Here is a 17,128-nt window from a genome sequence, read left to right on the forward strand (position 1 = left end):
ATCATAAATATATACACACCCAATGTTGGAGCAGCCAGATTTATAAAGCAAAGTCTATTAGACCTAAAGAAGGAAATAGACATTAATACCATAGTATCTGGGGACCTGAACACCCCACTATCAATACTGAACAGATCATCTAGTCAGAGAATCAGCAGAGAAACACAAGATCTAAACAACACTCTAGACCAATTGAACTTGGCAGATATCTACAGAACATTCCATCCAACAGCCTCAGAATATTCATTCTTCTCATCAGCACACGGATCATTCTCCAGGATAGATCACATGTTAGGTCACAAATCATGTCTCAACAAATTCAAAAAAATTGAAATTATCCCATGTATTTTCTCAGACCACAATGGATTAAAATTAGAAATCAATAACAAACGAAATTCTGGAAACTATACAAACACATGGAAATTAAACATCATTCTACTTAATGACATATGGGTCCAAGAAGAAATCAAGCAGGAAATCAAAAAATTTATTGAAACTAATGAAAATAATGATACATCATACCAAAACCTGTGGGATACTGCAAAATCAGCACTAAGGAGGAAACTTATCACATAAAATGCTTACGTCAGAACAATGGAAAGATGGCAAGTGAACAACCTAATACTTCACCTTAACTAGAAAAACAACAATCCAAACCCAAAGTTAGCAGACGGAAAGAAATCATTAAGATCAGAGCAGAACTTTATGAAATTGAAACCCCAAAAAAGATACAAAATATCAGTGAATCAAAAAGTTGGTTTTTTGAAAAGATAAATAAAATTGACAAACCATTAGTATGGCTAACTAAAAAAAGAAGAGAGAAGACCCAAATAACAAAAATTAGAAATGAAAAAGTTGATATTACAACTGATGCCTCTGAAATACAAGGAATCATTAGAGACTACTATAAACAACTATATGCCAACAAAGTTGAAAATCTGGAGGAAATGGATAAATTTCTGGACACACACAAATTACCAAAACTGAGCCAAGACTGTGCAGAAAATCTGAACAAACCAATAACAATAAAAGAGATTGAAGCTGTTATCAGAAGGCTCCCAACAAAGAAAAGCCCAGGACCACATGAATTCACAGCAGAATTCTACCAAACATTCAGAGAGGAATTGACACCAATTCTTTACAAACTATTCCAAAAGATTGAAACAGAGGCAGTTCTCCCAAACTCATTCTATGAAGCAAACATCACCCTGATACCAAAACCAGGTAAAGATACAACAAAAAAAGAAAACTACAGGCCAATATCCTTGATGAATGTAGACACAAAAATCCTCAATAAAATACCAGCTAACAGAATACAGCAACACATATGCAAATTTATACACCATGATCAAGTGGGATTCATCCCAGGAATGCAAGGTTGGTTCTACAAATGCAAATCAATAAATGTGATACACCGTATCAATAAATTCAAACGTTAAGGACCATATGATCATCTCTATAGATGCTGGAAAAGCATTTGATAAAATTCAACACTCATTCATGATAAAGACTCTCTACAAGTTAGGTATAGATGGAAAGTATCTCAACATAATTAAAGCCATATATGATAAACTCACTGCCAGTATCATCCTGAATGGATGGAGAACATCCCTTAAGAACAGGAACAGGACAAGGATGCCCACTCTCACCACTCCTATTCAACATTAGTGTTGGAAGTACTAGCCAGAGCAATCAGAGAAGAGAAGGAAATAAGGAGCATCCATATTGGGAAAGATGAAGTCAGAGTGTCCCTGTTTGCAGATGACATGATCCTATATATTGAACAGCCTAAAGTCTCTACAAAAAAACTCTTGGAGGTGATAAATGATTTCAGCACAGTAGCAGGATACAAAATCAACACACAAAAATCAGTAGCATTTCTATCCTCCAATAGTGAACATGCAGAAAGAGAAACCAAGAAAGCTTGCCCATTTACAATAGCCACCCAAAAAATAAAATACTTAGAAATAGAGTTAACCAAGGATGGGAAAAATCTCTGTAATGAGAACTACAGACCACTGCTGAGAGAAATTAGAGAGGATACAAGAAGATGGAAAGATATCCCATGCTCTTGGATTGGAAGAATGAACATTGTGAAAATGTCCATACCACCCAAAGTGATATACAAATTCAATGCGATCCCCATCAAAATTCCAATGACATATTTCTCAGAAATGGAAAAAACTATCCAGAAATTTATATGGAGTAACAAAAGACCATGCATAGCCAAAGCAATTCTGAGCAAAAAAATAAAGCTGGAGGCATAACACTACCTGTGTTTAAACTATACTACAAAGCTATAATAACCAAAACAGCATGGTCCTGGCTGTTTTGGTTATTATAGAAAAACATACACACTGATCAATGGACTAGAATAGAGAATCCAGAAATCAACCCACACACCTACAGCCATCTGATCTTTGATAAAGGCACCAAGCCTATACACTGGCAAAGAGATTGCCTCTTCAGCAAATGGTGCTAGGATAACTGGATATCCATATGCAGGGGAATGAAACTAGACCCATACCTCTCACCATATACTAAAATCAACTCAAAATGGATTACAGAATTAAATATACACCCTGAAACAATAAAACTTCTTAAAGAAAACAGGAGAAACACTTCAGGAAGTAGGACTGGGCACAGACTTCATGAATACGACCCCAAAAGCACGGGCAACCAAAGGAAAAATAAACAAATGGGATTATATCAAACAAAAGCTTTTGCACAGCAAAAGAAACAATTAACAGAGTTAAAAGACAACCAAGAGAGTGGGAGAAAATATTTGCACAATATACATCTGACAAAGGATTAATATCCAGAATAGACAAGGAACTGAAACAACTTTACAATAGAGAGACAAGCAACCCAATTAAAAATTGGGCAAAAGAGCTAAATAGGCATTTCTTAAAGGAAGATATACGAATGGCCAACAGACACATGAAAAAATACTCAACATCACTCAGCATTCGGGAAATGCAAAACAAAACCACAGTGTGATACCATCTCACCCCAGTTAGGATGGCTAATATCCAAAAGACTGAATGATAAATGCTGGCAAGGTTGCAGAGAAAAAGGAACTCTCATCCATTGTTGGTGGGACTGAAAAATGGTGCAGCCTCTATAGAAAATGGTATGGAGGTTCCTCAAACAATTGCAGATAGATCTGCCATATGACCCAGCTATCCCACTGCTGGGAATATACCCAGAGGAGTGGAAATCATCAAGTTGAAGGTATACCTGTTCCCCAATGTTCATAGCAGCACTATTTACAATAGCTAAGAGTTGGAACCAGCCCAAATGTCTATCGTCAGATGAGTGGATAGGGAAACTGTGGTGTATCTACACAATGGAATACTACTCTGCTATAAAAAAAATGAAATACTGCCATTTGCAACAACGTGGATGGATCTAGAGAGAATTAAGTGAAACAAGTCAGGCACAGAAAGAGAAATATCACATATTCTCACTTATTTGTGGGAGCTAAAAATAAATACACAAATAAACGGGGGGGGGGGAGAAGACACAACAATTACAATTCCTTGAAGTTGATATGACAAGCACAGATATGAGATTGTTAGAGGGAGGGGAAAGGGAGATTTCGGTAATGGGCCACAATAATCAACCACATTGTATATTGACAAAATAAAAAAAAAATTTTTTTAAAAGAAAAAAAAAAAATACAAAGGTAAGAATCTCTGAAAGTTACCAATATCAAAGATGTACCTTTGGTGGTGAGTAACATTCCCAGCTCCACATGTATTAAATCCTGGAGAAAACTGCTCTGAGATTGGCTGTACTGTGGAAAGTCCTAAATTATAAAGTCTGGAGTTTACAGAGAGGGTACACTACTGTGGATGAACGGGATCATGACACTGGGAAATGCCAAGTCAGGTAGGAAGTGCAAGGTGTGTGACAGGTAGAATAAGTCTGTGTTTTGAAAGAAGATGAGGAGGTGGGAGCCTTACACCTCCCGGAACAGCGCAGAAAGCCTGGGCCAAGTGCCAGGCATGTCACACATGGTTTAAACTGTGCTACAGAAGAACCTATTTCTTCCAAACATTGTAATACCTCTCCTTTCATTAAACGAGTGTACTTTTTGTATGCTTTAAGTGCATAAGGTGTGAATGTGCATCGTTTTAGAGACTCCCATTAACAGGCTCTTTCCGTTAACTGACCAGCTGCTAGCCCAGGCCTGGCGGGTATTTGGCTTCCACTGAATTCTAGTTTTGTGAGCTTTCCATTGGCCATGAGCCAGCTCAGGTTGTATGAGTGTAGTGTGGTAAACTTAATGGAATAGTATCAAAGAATTTATCCTCAAACAACTATTTCCCTTTGTCTCTTTCCAGTGGAGGCACTGACTCAGGCAGAGTTCCATTCTAATTTCAGATCCCTGGTGACACAGCTCTTCAGGTCAGGTTTTAGTCCTTCCACAAGGGCTGAACTCTGGCTTTTGGAAATATAGATTTCCTGAAGCCAGCAGTACACTAGTCCCACAAGAGGTTCCGTGGGAATAGGGTTCCTCAAACAGGTGAGTCTGGGAAACTGTATACTGTATTCCTCTCTGGGAGATTCATAATGCACAATTAAAAACAGTCATCTATGGCAGTGGAAGTGGCACCAGACTAGCCCTCCTGCCATAAACAAGTGCAACACTGTGATATACCGATGAAGGTAGAGGACGACAGGCAGCACGAGACCGCAGGCCCTGAGATGGGGAATTTCAGAGTGAGCCCCTGATTTCCCAGCTCTGTCTAGGAACAGTTCCCCAAGCAAAATGTGGCTCTTGGCTGAGACAAAGAAGCAGAGATCAAAGTTTCTGGCAGCTCGAATGTACAAGACAGGCACTGGAGAGAAGGGTGGCTGTGCAGAGAAGAGGCCCCAGAAGTCCACATGGGGATCCCCTGTCATCCATGGCTCAGGGCATGGGACCAGCCCGCCAAAGGCTTGCCAGATAGCTGTGCTGGGGGATGATGGAGCTCCAGCCCTGCCCCGGCAGAGATCTGATCAACACCCATGGCGTCCAGTTAGATACCAAAAAGGCCTGGCCTTGGGAGTCAGGACCACAGGCTCAGATGAGACATACTCTAAACCACCCTGATAAAGCCTGAGATCCAGCTTCAACATGATCCCCAGGGGAGGCAGTTTGGAGGTCGATTCCCACTGAGTTGGTGGGCTTGGGAAGTGCTTGGACTTCCTAACAAAGTGCAAGCCCAGGCCTGCAGAGACTGAGGGTGATCTGCAGTAACTGGACTGCCTGTTAGAACAATCAACACTCTTCAGAGAACCCAGTGTCCAGTGTTCAATCCAAAATCACTAGATCTGCAGTCATGAGAAGCCAAACCCTCGGGTTTTGGTCACGAAACCACTTTAAAGAACAACTTCTCCTCTTCCTCCTCCATCGTTATAGTTATCGTTGCTGTTGTTATTGTGTCCTCTCTGGGCCTGGAGGTAGACCGTGGCCCTCGTGTCCCTCCTTACCGCATGCAGACTGTCCTTCCTCCCTCAACACCCACCCCACCGCGCAGCAGCTCCGGGGCTCCCGCTGGGCTCTGCTGCTCCTCCGCTGTCCGCTCTCGCTCCCTGGAGGACTTCAGTGTTCCACTCGCTGTCCAGCTCTGATGCTGTCCCAGTTCCTGATTTCAGTACCCACGCGGTGACCTGGCTCTCAGTTCCTGACCTCTGCACTTTCCGGGAAGCTACAGTGACCTCTGCCACCACACCTCAGACACCCACGCCCCGATCGTATCCATAGCCCTGTCGTTACCAACACATGCAGCCTTTCCAAAATAGCTTCGAGCTCCCCGGCTGACATCTGACCAGCTCAGGCGCTCAGTGACCTCCAGCAGTGTTTCCTCCGCGTTGGCCCTGCCGCCCTAGCATGGGAGCAGCACGGTTAAACCCAAGCGATTGCATACAGCTGGGAAAGGAAAAAAAATGAAAAGATGTCATGTGAGTCCTTAATACTGCCTGCAAGTCTGTCTTCATGTTTTGAAGGTTACCATTTCCTGTCTCTTCCTCCTTCCTCGGCAGCTGCTCTGTCCCTGCTCTCACCAGTGTCCTTGCTGATTGTCTGAGAAGACCGAAGCAGTTGGAAGAGAATCACCCACCCCCGTGCACACGCGCAGACACGCACATGCACGTACGCACGCACTCTCACGCACACACACACATGCACGCATGCACTCACGCACATGCATGCACTCACACGCACATACACGCACATTCACACCCATGCACGCATGCACACAGGCACACACACGCACAGCCCCTTCACCTGCACCCTCAAATGACAGTGGGTGAAGGCCGTTCTGAGGCCAGCCGTAGCTTTCATTCAGGGATGTCGCTCACTTGCTGTCCCCTGCCTCTCAATTGTCTCCTCTACAAACCATTTCCGTCACCACAGCAACATGCTGCAGTGGTGCCCTTACCCCAACCCCCACCCTCCCCAGCTGCCACCCCCAGCACTGCTCCCCTTTACAGCCCCCCGCCCGAAGTTTGTCTAGCTCGTCTGCCTCTGACCCCTCACCCCCCACCCTCTTTCTTGAACTCTCCAGTCAGGCTCTGGTCCCCACTACCCAGGAGTGGTGATCACCAGCAGTGTGACCCACTGGCCAACACCCACTCCAGAGCGTGGGTGCCCAGGCCCTGCCTGTCTTTAAGGTGTTTTGAATACCACTTCCCCAGTGGACACACGGCCAGGCTCAGTGTCTCCTTCATCCCTCATCTCGCTCCTGCCTCTCAGCAGACACAATGATTGCTCTGCTCTTCTCGGAACGCTTTCTTGACTTAGCTTCCAGAATATCTGTGTCTCTCTCTCCCTCTCCCCCAGTTCTGCTGTCACCGTAGTCGCTCATTCTTGGTCATCTTTGCCAGTTCCTCCTCAATTTTTTGCCACCCATAAGTCATGGGAGTGCTCTGGGATTCAGTCCTCGAGCCTTCTCTGTTTCCTCTCTCCCTAGCAAGCCTGTCAGTATTACAGCTTTAAACACCAGAGACATGCTCGTTGCACCCAAACTTCTGTTTCCAGCTACAGTGTCTTTCCTGGACTCCAGATTCATGGATCCAGCTGCCTGCTCAGCATGGGCATCATCGGGTGTCTATCTGCCACCCAAACATGCTGTGTCTGAACCTGGACTCATGAGCTTCTCTCCCCAAGCACCTCCATTCTGCTCAGTCTCAATAAACAGTGACTCCGTCCTTCCAGCTCCTTAGGACAGAAACCTTGGAGTCATCCTGTATTTCTTTCCTCCTCTTAGACATTTACATCCAACCCGCTATCTAGCCTCTACCTTCAAGATACACCCAGAATCCAGCCTCTGCTCACCTCTGCCCCTACCACCCTGGCCAGGCCGCTGTCATTTTTTATCTGTGCCGTTAGAAAGTCCTCCTAAATTGCACCCTGCAGTCTGCCCTCCGTGTGAGAGTGACCCACTTAAAACATAGAAGCCCCCACGGGCTTCCGCTTCACTTAGGAATGAAAGTCAAGGTCCCTCCACGCACCCAAGCTGCCCCCAGCCTCTCAGCCCCCTCCCGCCACCACCCTCACCTCCCCGCCCTGCCCGCTGCTGAATCACAGCGGCTGGAGCCAAGCCGGAGCACGGCAGATTCCCAGTGAATCGATGTGGAAGAAAACATCGCCCAGGTGCGGTGTAAGGACTTTGTGAGCAGTGGGATCGGGAGGCTTTTCCAAGGAGAGTTGTCCCAGTGCCCCGTTCAGTGCGGAGCCCTCCGTAGCACTCCCTCCAGGTGACCTCTCCTTGCCTTCCCTTCCACATGTGGACACTTGTGTATGTGTGTCATGGCTTCTGTGGAAGGTGGTTGAGATCTGTCACCTTGTGACTTTCACCTGGTCCTGCCCATCACAGGTTCACAGACTCGTCCAATAGCTTCTTCAGGAGCAGCCCCTGCTCTTCCCGTCACTGTCTGCAGGGCAGGCTCGGAGGCCCAGCATCTCCGAAAATGTCAAATGTCATTTCTATACAGGACATGGTTGAAACGCGTCAGACCAACAGGGTTTGCAGCTGGTCCGGTTCCCCTCGTTCTGGTTTCTGCAGCTGCTGCTCAAGCTCACAGCATCTTTGCCACCTGCCCCTCATTTAGAGTCTCCATCATCGAAAATCCTGCAAGCAGTGGCGTGCCACCTCCAGCTTGCACACAGCTCTTCGCAGTCAGTGCCATCAAATCAGTAGCGTGAAATCAGCCACGGCAGGGACGCTTACACCATGGAAACTGTCAAGCACTACAAATCAGGGCTGTACTCTCAGGGAGCTGGTGGGTAGACATTTGCCAGCACACCACAGCCTGGAGCCCCACGGCTCTCTCCCGCATGTGCCCCTCCCAGCCCTGCCGCCTTCACTTGGGCAGAAAAGTGTCTTGTTGGTCTCACCTGGTGCTGTATGCACTCAATGGGGGAGCTTTGTTGTCCCAAAAATTCATGCCAGCACAAGAGCCACATGGATTCGTTGGACAGGTGGGGGCCACAGGCACATCACACACAGATTAAGATCAGAGGCACTTCAAGATCTCGTCCTGACGGTGCATTTGAGAAGGGAGAGCACTCTTCCTGCCAAAGGCAGTCCCCTCCAGGTGGGCCTTGGCAGAGTCACAATGGTAAAATCTAACCTGCTTTGAGCCTGCAGCTTGGACCTCTGAACCCTCCTCGTCAAGTTTTTATGTCCTGGGACATGGTGTTGGTGGGGTGAAATCAGCCATGGTGAGGTGTTCACACCACAGAAATCAGCAGTGGGGACGTCCTCATGGAACAAGCCACAGGAGTAGTTTACAGAAGAGTCATGAGTTGTAGGTGGAGTGTTCTCTGACCTGCTGTGTCACAGCTGAAGCATACAGTCCAGCCTTGGGAGCATCTGCTGAGGACTGGTTTGTAGGAGATGGAACCAGGCGTGCTCTAACACTTACCTGTAGATAGGGCGGCTTTGTAATCAGTGTTGTTTTGTCTTTTCCCTGCTGATCTCTATTTGGATATGGCCCTGTTGTGGTGACATGGCTCAGATTCAGGCGTGAACAGGTGCATTCCACTCAAGATGCTGCTGAAAGGTGGCCAGGATGTACCAAGAGGGGACAGAAGGTTCCAAGAGGTGCCAGGAAGTCCCAGCACAGTCTCGCTGTCTTCTGCATGGGCAGGGCAGGGTGCCTCCCTGGCCTCCCTTTCAGATTTGAGGGCTTTGGGTGTGAGGAGCAAGGCTATCTGCTCTAAACGTTTTCTCATGTGTGCCTGTGTGTCCTTTCAGATGAATGACAATCTCCTCGAGAGCTGGAGTGACCTCGATGAGCTGAAGGGAGCCAGGAGCCTGGAGACTGTGTACCTGGAGCAGAACCCCCTGCAGAAGGACCCGCAGTACAGGCGGAAGGTCATGCTGGCCCTCCCCTCTGTGCGGCAGATCGACGCCACATACGTCAGGTTCTGAGTCCTCCCATTCCTCAACTGGTCCCTCTCCTCAAAAGAACTTCCAGCTACGGTTTTTTAATGCAGCTGTTGCTCCTGAAGTCGTCACTCTATTAACAGTCACAAACCCAATGGCAATAAAAAGGCACTGACACTAGCTAATGTGTGTGATGCCACTCACCACCTGAGAGGCCATTGCTATTAAATCTTGCCACACAGTCTTCCTGGTCAGTTGTTGGCAGTTATTGTAGCTGTGGAGAGAACGTACCACACCTTGCGTTCCTTTGCTGTTGACATCTGACTGTCTCCTCCTGTCAGAGGGAGGTCACAGCCCGCCTGAGCCGTGTGAAACAGTGGGTCTGAGAGTGCTGCCCAGGTGGGGGCTCAGAAACCTCAAGTCCTGGTTTGCAGTGTTGAAGCAGACATGACCTGCAGCAGCTGGGAGCTTTTTAGTCTTTTAGACCAGTCAGTGCCGATTTTGAAAGAATTATAGGTGTTGAAAAACTCTGGGGTAAGAAGACAGCCCCACGTGCTTTGATCTTTAGAGCTCTCTTCTAAAGAGTGATGGCTGTGGCCCAGGCATGGTGCTGGCTGCTTTCCACACATGCTCACCAGTTCTCACCATAGCCCTCGAGGCAGGTCCGGTCGTCACCTGTGGGTGAGAGCATGACCCACGTCCCACAGCTGTGTTGTGCCCCTGGCAGAATGTGAGCCCAAGTGAGTCTTCAAAGACGTCCTCCAGAGATATAGACTAGACCACTTATGATATGACCCCCATTCTTACCCCATCGTTGTTTTGGCTTTCTTAATATAAAATCTACATTGACAGTCACCTGGGGCCTGAATTTAATGCTGCAAGGGCACTGTCATCTCTCAGGGTCTCAGATTCCCCTTCAGCAGAGTGAGGACTGAGTCATGCTCACTAATGTCCCTTCTTCTGCTTCCAAGACTAGAGCTTCACTGTCCAGCACAGGAGACACTCGCTGTCCCACGTGGCTGTTTCAGTACAAATTCAAGCTCATTACAACGAAATGAAATTAAAAGTTCAGTTCCTTGGGCTAGCCGGTGGGCTCAGGTGGTTAGAGCATGGTCCCCATAACACCAAAGTCCAGGGTTCGGTCCCTGCACAGCCAGCCGCCTAAATAAAAATAATTTTTTAAAACGCTAGTTCCTTGGTCGCACTCACCACACCCAGGTGCTCAGCAGCCATGTCTCGCGGGGAGCCCGTTTCCATCAGCACGGGAGGTTCTGCTGGACAGCACTGCTCTAGATTCTGTTACTACCACTGGGACAGGCTGCCTTGGGAGCCAGGGAGTCGGTGTCAACTGCCAGGGAAGTGACAGACAACATGGTGGTTGACCTGAGGCTTAAGGTCATGTCCTGTTCCTGATTGTAATCTTCACCAAAATAAATTGTGTGACCCAAATCTATGAACCATCTACCTATTGAAAGGCAAGCTTTTTATTTTTGCTTCAAAACATCCTTTCATAGTTGAGATTTTATTGGTTGCGATGAGGACAGTTACACAGACATTTCAATGTGCGTACCGAAACTAAAAAGCCACGCACCGTGAATCTTTTTTAACGCTATTCCGGTGACTTTGCAGCTTCAAATTTGTGGGCAAATTTTCCTTAAGAGGATGTCAAGAACCAGTATCCCCAGATGTTGCTTAGCTGTGAAGTAAGTCCCACCAGTTCATAATTTCTTATCACACACACTACACACTCAAATGTTCAGTCATTCACAGCACATTAACAAAAATATTAGGAAAACTGGACTACACAACCAAAGACGTTACAGAGTGCACACCATCTGATGGGGGCAATGGTTAAGGACTGGTTTGCTTTAGGTAACAGTTCTACTAAGAAACAGCACGGCAACAGGAGTAATTTTAAGTATTCAAAACATTAAATGCACAATTCTAACTCCAAATTGCCATTAGTGTGCTTTGCGTTACAGGATATAAAAACTACCCCCGTCTACGGAATGTTAGGCTGACAAGACAGTCAAAGCCTCCCATAGTTCAATATTCCACTATTTTCTGGTTGTACTAAAAAATAACCAGTGAATGATTTCACCTCTTAAAAATTTACACTTAAAAAGTGGGATGTGAGGTGGGATTCCCTCCTTAAAAATGTTTCTAGACCTACTAAAAACTCGCATTTACGAAACAGGTGATAAGACCGTTCCTCTGGATTGTACAGGGTGGCAGGGACACCGATGCTGGTGTCTGGTGTCCGTCGCACGCGGCTCCCTTCCCTCGCCTGCGCCCGAGGCTGGCCTCCGCACTCCAGGGCCTCCGTCTCCTGCAGGTGAATCTTGTTTCCTGGTTGGTCGCTTCGGCCTGTGTCCCCCTTGCCCCTCTTTCCCCTTTTGTTTGCACTTTGTCTGAAGACTTGTCCTTTGCTGCTGCCCTTGGCTTCGTTTCCACTTTCACGGGAGCAGGTCTGGCTGACGGCCTCGCGCACGTCCTCTTGGCTCTTCTGTCGCTGCGCCTGTGGCGGGGCTGACCTTCCTCTGGGGCATCCAGGTGGCAGGGAGGAGCGGGGCGGCTGCCCGTGCTGGGCCGCCTGGCCGCTGCTGTTCCCGCGCCCAAGCTGCTGGGACCTGCCGCAGGGGCCCAAAGGCAAACAAAAAGGAAAGATGGGCAGGTGGGGTGAGGCCCCAGAAAGAGTTCAGATTGTGACCTGAGAGTCCTGCCCTCAGCCAAAGACCGTCATGAGTGCGGACACAGGTACTTTCAGACACACAGCACTTAGGATTTGCGTGCTCTTGCTGAAAAAATTAGTCAGAAGAGTGCTTTGCCCAAACAAAAAAACGAATCCAAATAAAGAACTAAAGAAAGAGAAAGATTTCATTTAAAAGCAACAAGCACCAAAACCAGCAAAACTTTACTTCAAAAGAACGTAGTTTTCATGGTTGTGAAGCTTTTTGCAAATGCTAATACAGAATCGTTGGCGTGATAGTGACCTGACGCACAAGGTTCTGATTTGTTTCACCATGAGGTGGGGGTGGCACGAGGAGTGAAGACAAGCTCTGCATCCTGGCCTGGGGGAAGGAGCCAGGCAGGTGCCTGTCAGTGCAGTTTATGGGGAAGTGTGGATTTAACGTCACCGCTAACGGAAACATCCAGTTCACAAGCAGAAAATCCAGAAGCCTTCCCTTCACGGAGAGGGGACGCGGGAGGACGGAGAGGGCGGGCACCAGCGACCAAGCGCAGGAGGGTTTCGGCGCACGCCAGCCCTCGCGGGCACCACCTCAGGCAGAGGCAGAGGCTTCCTCAAAATGGGTCAGAAGTTAAAATCTAGCCAGATGTTCTTTGATAGACACTTACAAGCATATAGAAAAGCGTTGAAGGGATGAGAAAAGGTGCACTAAATCCCGCGCAGCCCTGATCAAAATGCTGTTTGATCTTTCGAGGTATTCATTAAATTCTAAAATTTGTACGGAAGAGAAAAGGTGCACATTACGGTTCAGTCAACTTTGGAAAAGAGCCGGGAGTGGCAGGTTTGTGCCGGATTCTAAAATCCACAGACCCACTGCGAGAACTGGAGGCACGAGCCAAACAGCACGGGGACAGACCCTGGGCAGAGCCGGGGCAGGACGTGGGAGCTGGCGGAGGGAGCCCGCGCCGGGGGCGGCAGGCGGCGTCCGGGCGGCAGGCGGCGTCCGGGCGGCAGGCGGCGTCCGGGCTGCGGCTGCGCAGTGGCGCACGACGGGCAAGATGGCGCTGCCCGCTGCCAGCATCACGCGCAGGGACTCGGGCCGGCTAAACACCTCTGCGGGGTGTGAGCTACGGGTGGAGCGGAGCTCGGCAAAACTCCCCAGGCACAGCCACGGAGCAAGATTCTGGCGGGCTCGTCTGCGTAAAAGTAAGCGTTGCTGCAGAGCGAGCAGCACCCGGGAAAGGGCGACAGATGGCGGGTTAAGCGCAGATGTCCGCGGTGTTTCAACCTGGTAAGGGGCGCTTTAGCTGGAAAGAGCCCCCACAGATCAGAAGGAAGACCGGGGTCCTGACAGGCATGCGGCCAAGGGACAGGGCGGCAGCCCGGAGCCTGCGAGGAGGGCGGCCACGTGTCGCCCCCGAGGGCCCGAAGGCAGCGCAGGCGGCCGCGCCCAGTCCGGGGGCTCTCCCTGTGAGCCGGCCACGCCTCCCGTCCGAACGGGCGCTCCAGGCGCGGTGCCGGCGTCCGTGCGCAGGGGCCCAGCACGCGCCCCGGCCTCTGAAGGACCTGCGCCCAGGCCGTGGACTGCGGGAAACGGAACGGCCCACGCCGCCCGGCAGAGACTCGGGGCGGCCGAGTGAGGCCCGCAGCCCCGGAAACTTCCACTGGATAAGGGCGAAAGATCAGGCCGGAGACACGCCTCCCGGGCACCTCTGATGTCCGCGTCCCGGGCAGAGGGAGCAGCGAGGAACCCGGACCGTCCTCTCCTGAGTCTGAAGCAGCCACCAACAAAGCGAAGGGGCGGGAGGCCGGTTTTTAGAAGCAGGACGCAGCAGGCAGGGGCGGCGGCACCAACCGCGAAGTGGGGGAGGAGCTTTAAGGGCACAACGCGCTACTTGTTCTGAAAGACTCCCGCAGTGGGTAGTCAGTCAGTTCAGGGAGACCCTCCCAAGGAACAGCGAGACCACGGCTTCGGATGCAAAAACAAGAGGTTTATTGAACACACAGGTACCCGGGCGACTCAGTCTTTCGAAAGACTGGCGCGCCGAGTGAAGCTCCTGGGTCCTTTTTATAGCAAAAAGCGCGGGTACAGAAGCGAGAAGCGAGTTTAATTGGTCAGTTCAAATAAGCGCGGGTGAGCTTCGGTTATGTGGGAGTCCTTGAAACAGCTGAGGGGCACCCTGGAAACTGGTGGGAGTCCTTGAAACAGCTGAGGGGCACCCTGGAAACTGTTGGGAGTCCTTGAAACAGCTGAGGGGCACCCTGGAAACTGTTGGGAGTCCTTGAAACAGCTGAGGGGCACTCTTGAAACTTTAACTGACTTGTCTATTTCTGGGAACTATCCGCCCTTTGCCTCGGGCCGGGGCCCAGGTGCATAACCACAGATATCCTGTTCGTTATCTGGTCTCAACCTCAGGCTGTACTTTTCCTATGCTAGGGACTTTTAACCAGGGTAATGTTTTGTGCCTTGCAAAATGGCGTTACTACGGCTAGCTTAAAAAGTTCTTTCTTCATTCCCCCATTTCTTTTGTGGATAGCTCTAATCTTAGAGCGGAGTTAAAAGTTATTTTCATTATCTATAGTCTGATATTTTTGTCTAAGAACCAGAACTTTAATTGTACTTATTCTATCATTGATGAATTGGACTAACCTGTTGATGACACAGGGCCCCAGAATGAGCAACAGAAGAAGGAGTACTAGGGGCCCGGCGATGGTTGATAGTAGGGTAGTGAACCAAGGGGAGTTATTTGATCTGGTTATAAGCATTTTCATAGTTTGAGTCAGGAGGCCTGACTCTTTTAGAGGCCGGTGCATCAATTTCTGGAATATCCCAAGCCTCGAGACCCGCCGCCAGGGCACATATATCAGGGGTAAGGGAGGGCCACCAAGTCCAAAGGGGGTGGACTTCTGTCTTGAACCAGACAACCTTTCCAGTTTGGGACAGTACCTGCCAGGTGAGGGTGTTGGGCTGGTTAGGGTTATTACTTGGTAGGCTTGCTCCACCGCCGCCGAATGCGCAACTTAAGAGGATTATCAGTCCTCTCCAGCTCCCAGGATTCATCTGGTACGGAGGGTGGCGCAGGCTTGAGGTGAGAAGCATGTACCCAGGCTGCAATGCCATCAACTTTTACTGCGGTCGGGGTGGTCAGCAATACCAGATACGGGCCTTTCCACCGAGGCTCAAGGTTGCTGGGTCGATGGCGTCTGACCAGCACTCGGTCTCCGACCTGGAACGGGTGGGGGACAGCTATGGTACCGGGCTGATATGTCTCTTTGATCTGGTCCCAAATCTGGGTCTTCACAACTTCTAGAGCCTTTAAGTGGGTAAATAAGACAGGGAGAAAATTATCATCGGGACCCAGTGTTTCTCCCAACTCAAGTATGGGGGGGGGTCCCCCGTAGAGGATTTCATAGGGAGTTAGACCGAACTGGCCAGGGGTATTCCTGGCTCTGAACAGCGCTAAGGGAAGGAGGGCCACCCAGTCTTTTCCACCGGTCTCTAAGGCCAATTTAGTTAAGGTCTCTTTGATGGTTCTATTCATTCTCTCTACTTGACCTGAGCTCTGGGGCCTATACGCACAATGTAATTTCCAATTTATCCCCAGTTGTGTGGCTAGTCCCTGGCTTACCTGAGCAACAAAGGCTGGGCCATTATCTGACCCGATCACCTTAGGGATCCCGAAACGGGGCAGGATTTCTTCTAGTATCTTTTTACATACAGTCAGGGCCGTTTCCGTTTTGGTAGGAAAAGCTTCTACCCATCCAGAGAAAGTATCTACAAATACTAGCAGATACTTGTTTCTATACCGGCCAGGCTTTACCTCTGTAAAGTCTACTTCCCAGTATACGCCGGGTCGATCTCCCCGTTGTCTTTTTCCGGTCTCTCGGTAGGTGGTAGCCGCATTAGTCATGGCGCAAGCTGGACACCGATTGGCGACTTCTTGAACAGTGGACCGGAGGTTCGGGATGGAGAGGCTGGTGCGGCTTGCCAGTTGAAGGAGCTTTTCTGGTCCTAAGTGTGTTAGCTGATGTAACCGCTGAATGAATTCTTTTCCCTGGTCAGGAGTGAGCTCTCTTGGCTTGGTCCTAGCTTGAGCAGGCTCGATTGGCTCTTGAAGCTTTGTAGTTTTTGTTAGCACCTTGACCGACAGGGCGGCTTGTTTTGCAGCCTCGTCGGCCCTCCGGTTCCCGGCCGCCACAGGGTTATTTCCTCTCTGGTGGCCTGGGCAGTGGATAATGGCGACCTGCTTAGGGAGGTAAATGGCCTCTAGCAGAGCCAGAATTTCTTGTTTATTTTTAATGTCTTTTCCAGCAGAAGTGAGCAGTCCCCTCTGTTTATATATTGCCCCATGAATGTGAGCAGTGGCAAAAGCATACCTGCTGTCCGTGTAGATGTTGATGTTTTTTCCTTCGGCTAGGCGTAATGCCTGCGTCAAGGCTATTAGCTCGGCCTTCTGGGCTGATGTCCCTTCTGGCAGGCTGCTTGCCCATACCGTCCGTTTGCCATCTACGATGGCGGCCCCTGCTCTCCGCTTACCTTCCACAATGAAGCTGCTACCGTCTGTATACCAGGCAGGCACTCCGGGCAATGGCTGGTCCTTCAGGTCCCGTCGAGTCCCAGCTTCTTCAGCAAGGATTTCTGAGCATTGGTGTACTGGGGTGGATTCTGACTCGACTGGTAGTAGGGTAGCTGGGTTCAGGACAGCAGGGGGCGCGAAAGATATTCTTTCGTTTAGCAGCAAACTCTGGTAATGAGTCATTCTGGCATTGGTCATCCACCGATTGGGGGGCTGCCGCACGATACTTTCGAGGCTGTGGGAAGCAATCACAGTCACATTTTGCCCCAAGGTTAACTTATCAGCGTCTTTGAGGAGGAGTGCCACTGCAGCAACCGCTTTTAGGCAGGTTGGCCACCCACTGGCCACTGGATCCAGTTTTTTTGATAGATAAGCTACTGGCCGTCGCCATGGTCCTAGGGTCTGAGTAAGCACTCCTCGGGCTACACCGGCTCTTTCATCTACGTACAGAGTAAATGATTTGGTGAGGTCTGGGAGAG

General features: G+C 49.3%; 1 protein-coding gene across 1 annotated transcript in view; it reads left to right on the plus strand.

The window, feature by feature from the left end:
- PPP1R7 (protein phosphatase 1 regulatory subunit 7) overlaps positions 1 to 9,563 on the plus strand; it is a 35,961-nt gene extending 26,398 nt beyond the window's left edge. Inside the window, exon 10 of the mRNA XM_063098778.1 lies at positions 9,252 to 9,563. Coding sequence (XP_062954848.1) covers positions 9,252 to 9,428 — 177 coding nt within the window. The 3' untranslated portion in view covers positions 9,429 to 9,563. The remainder of the gene's footprint in view (positions 1 to 9,251) is intronic.
- Positions 9,564 to 17,128: the final 7,565 nt, after the last annotated feature.

The sequence above is a fragment of the Cynocephalus volans genome, chromosome 1, assembly GCF_027409185.1.
Source record: "Cynocephalus volans isolate mCynVol1 chromosome 1, mCynVol1.pri, whole genome shotgun sequence".
Taxonomy (NCBI): Eukaryota; Metazoa; Chordata; class Mammalia; order Dermoptera; family Cynocephalidae; genus Cynocephalus; species Cynocephalus volans.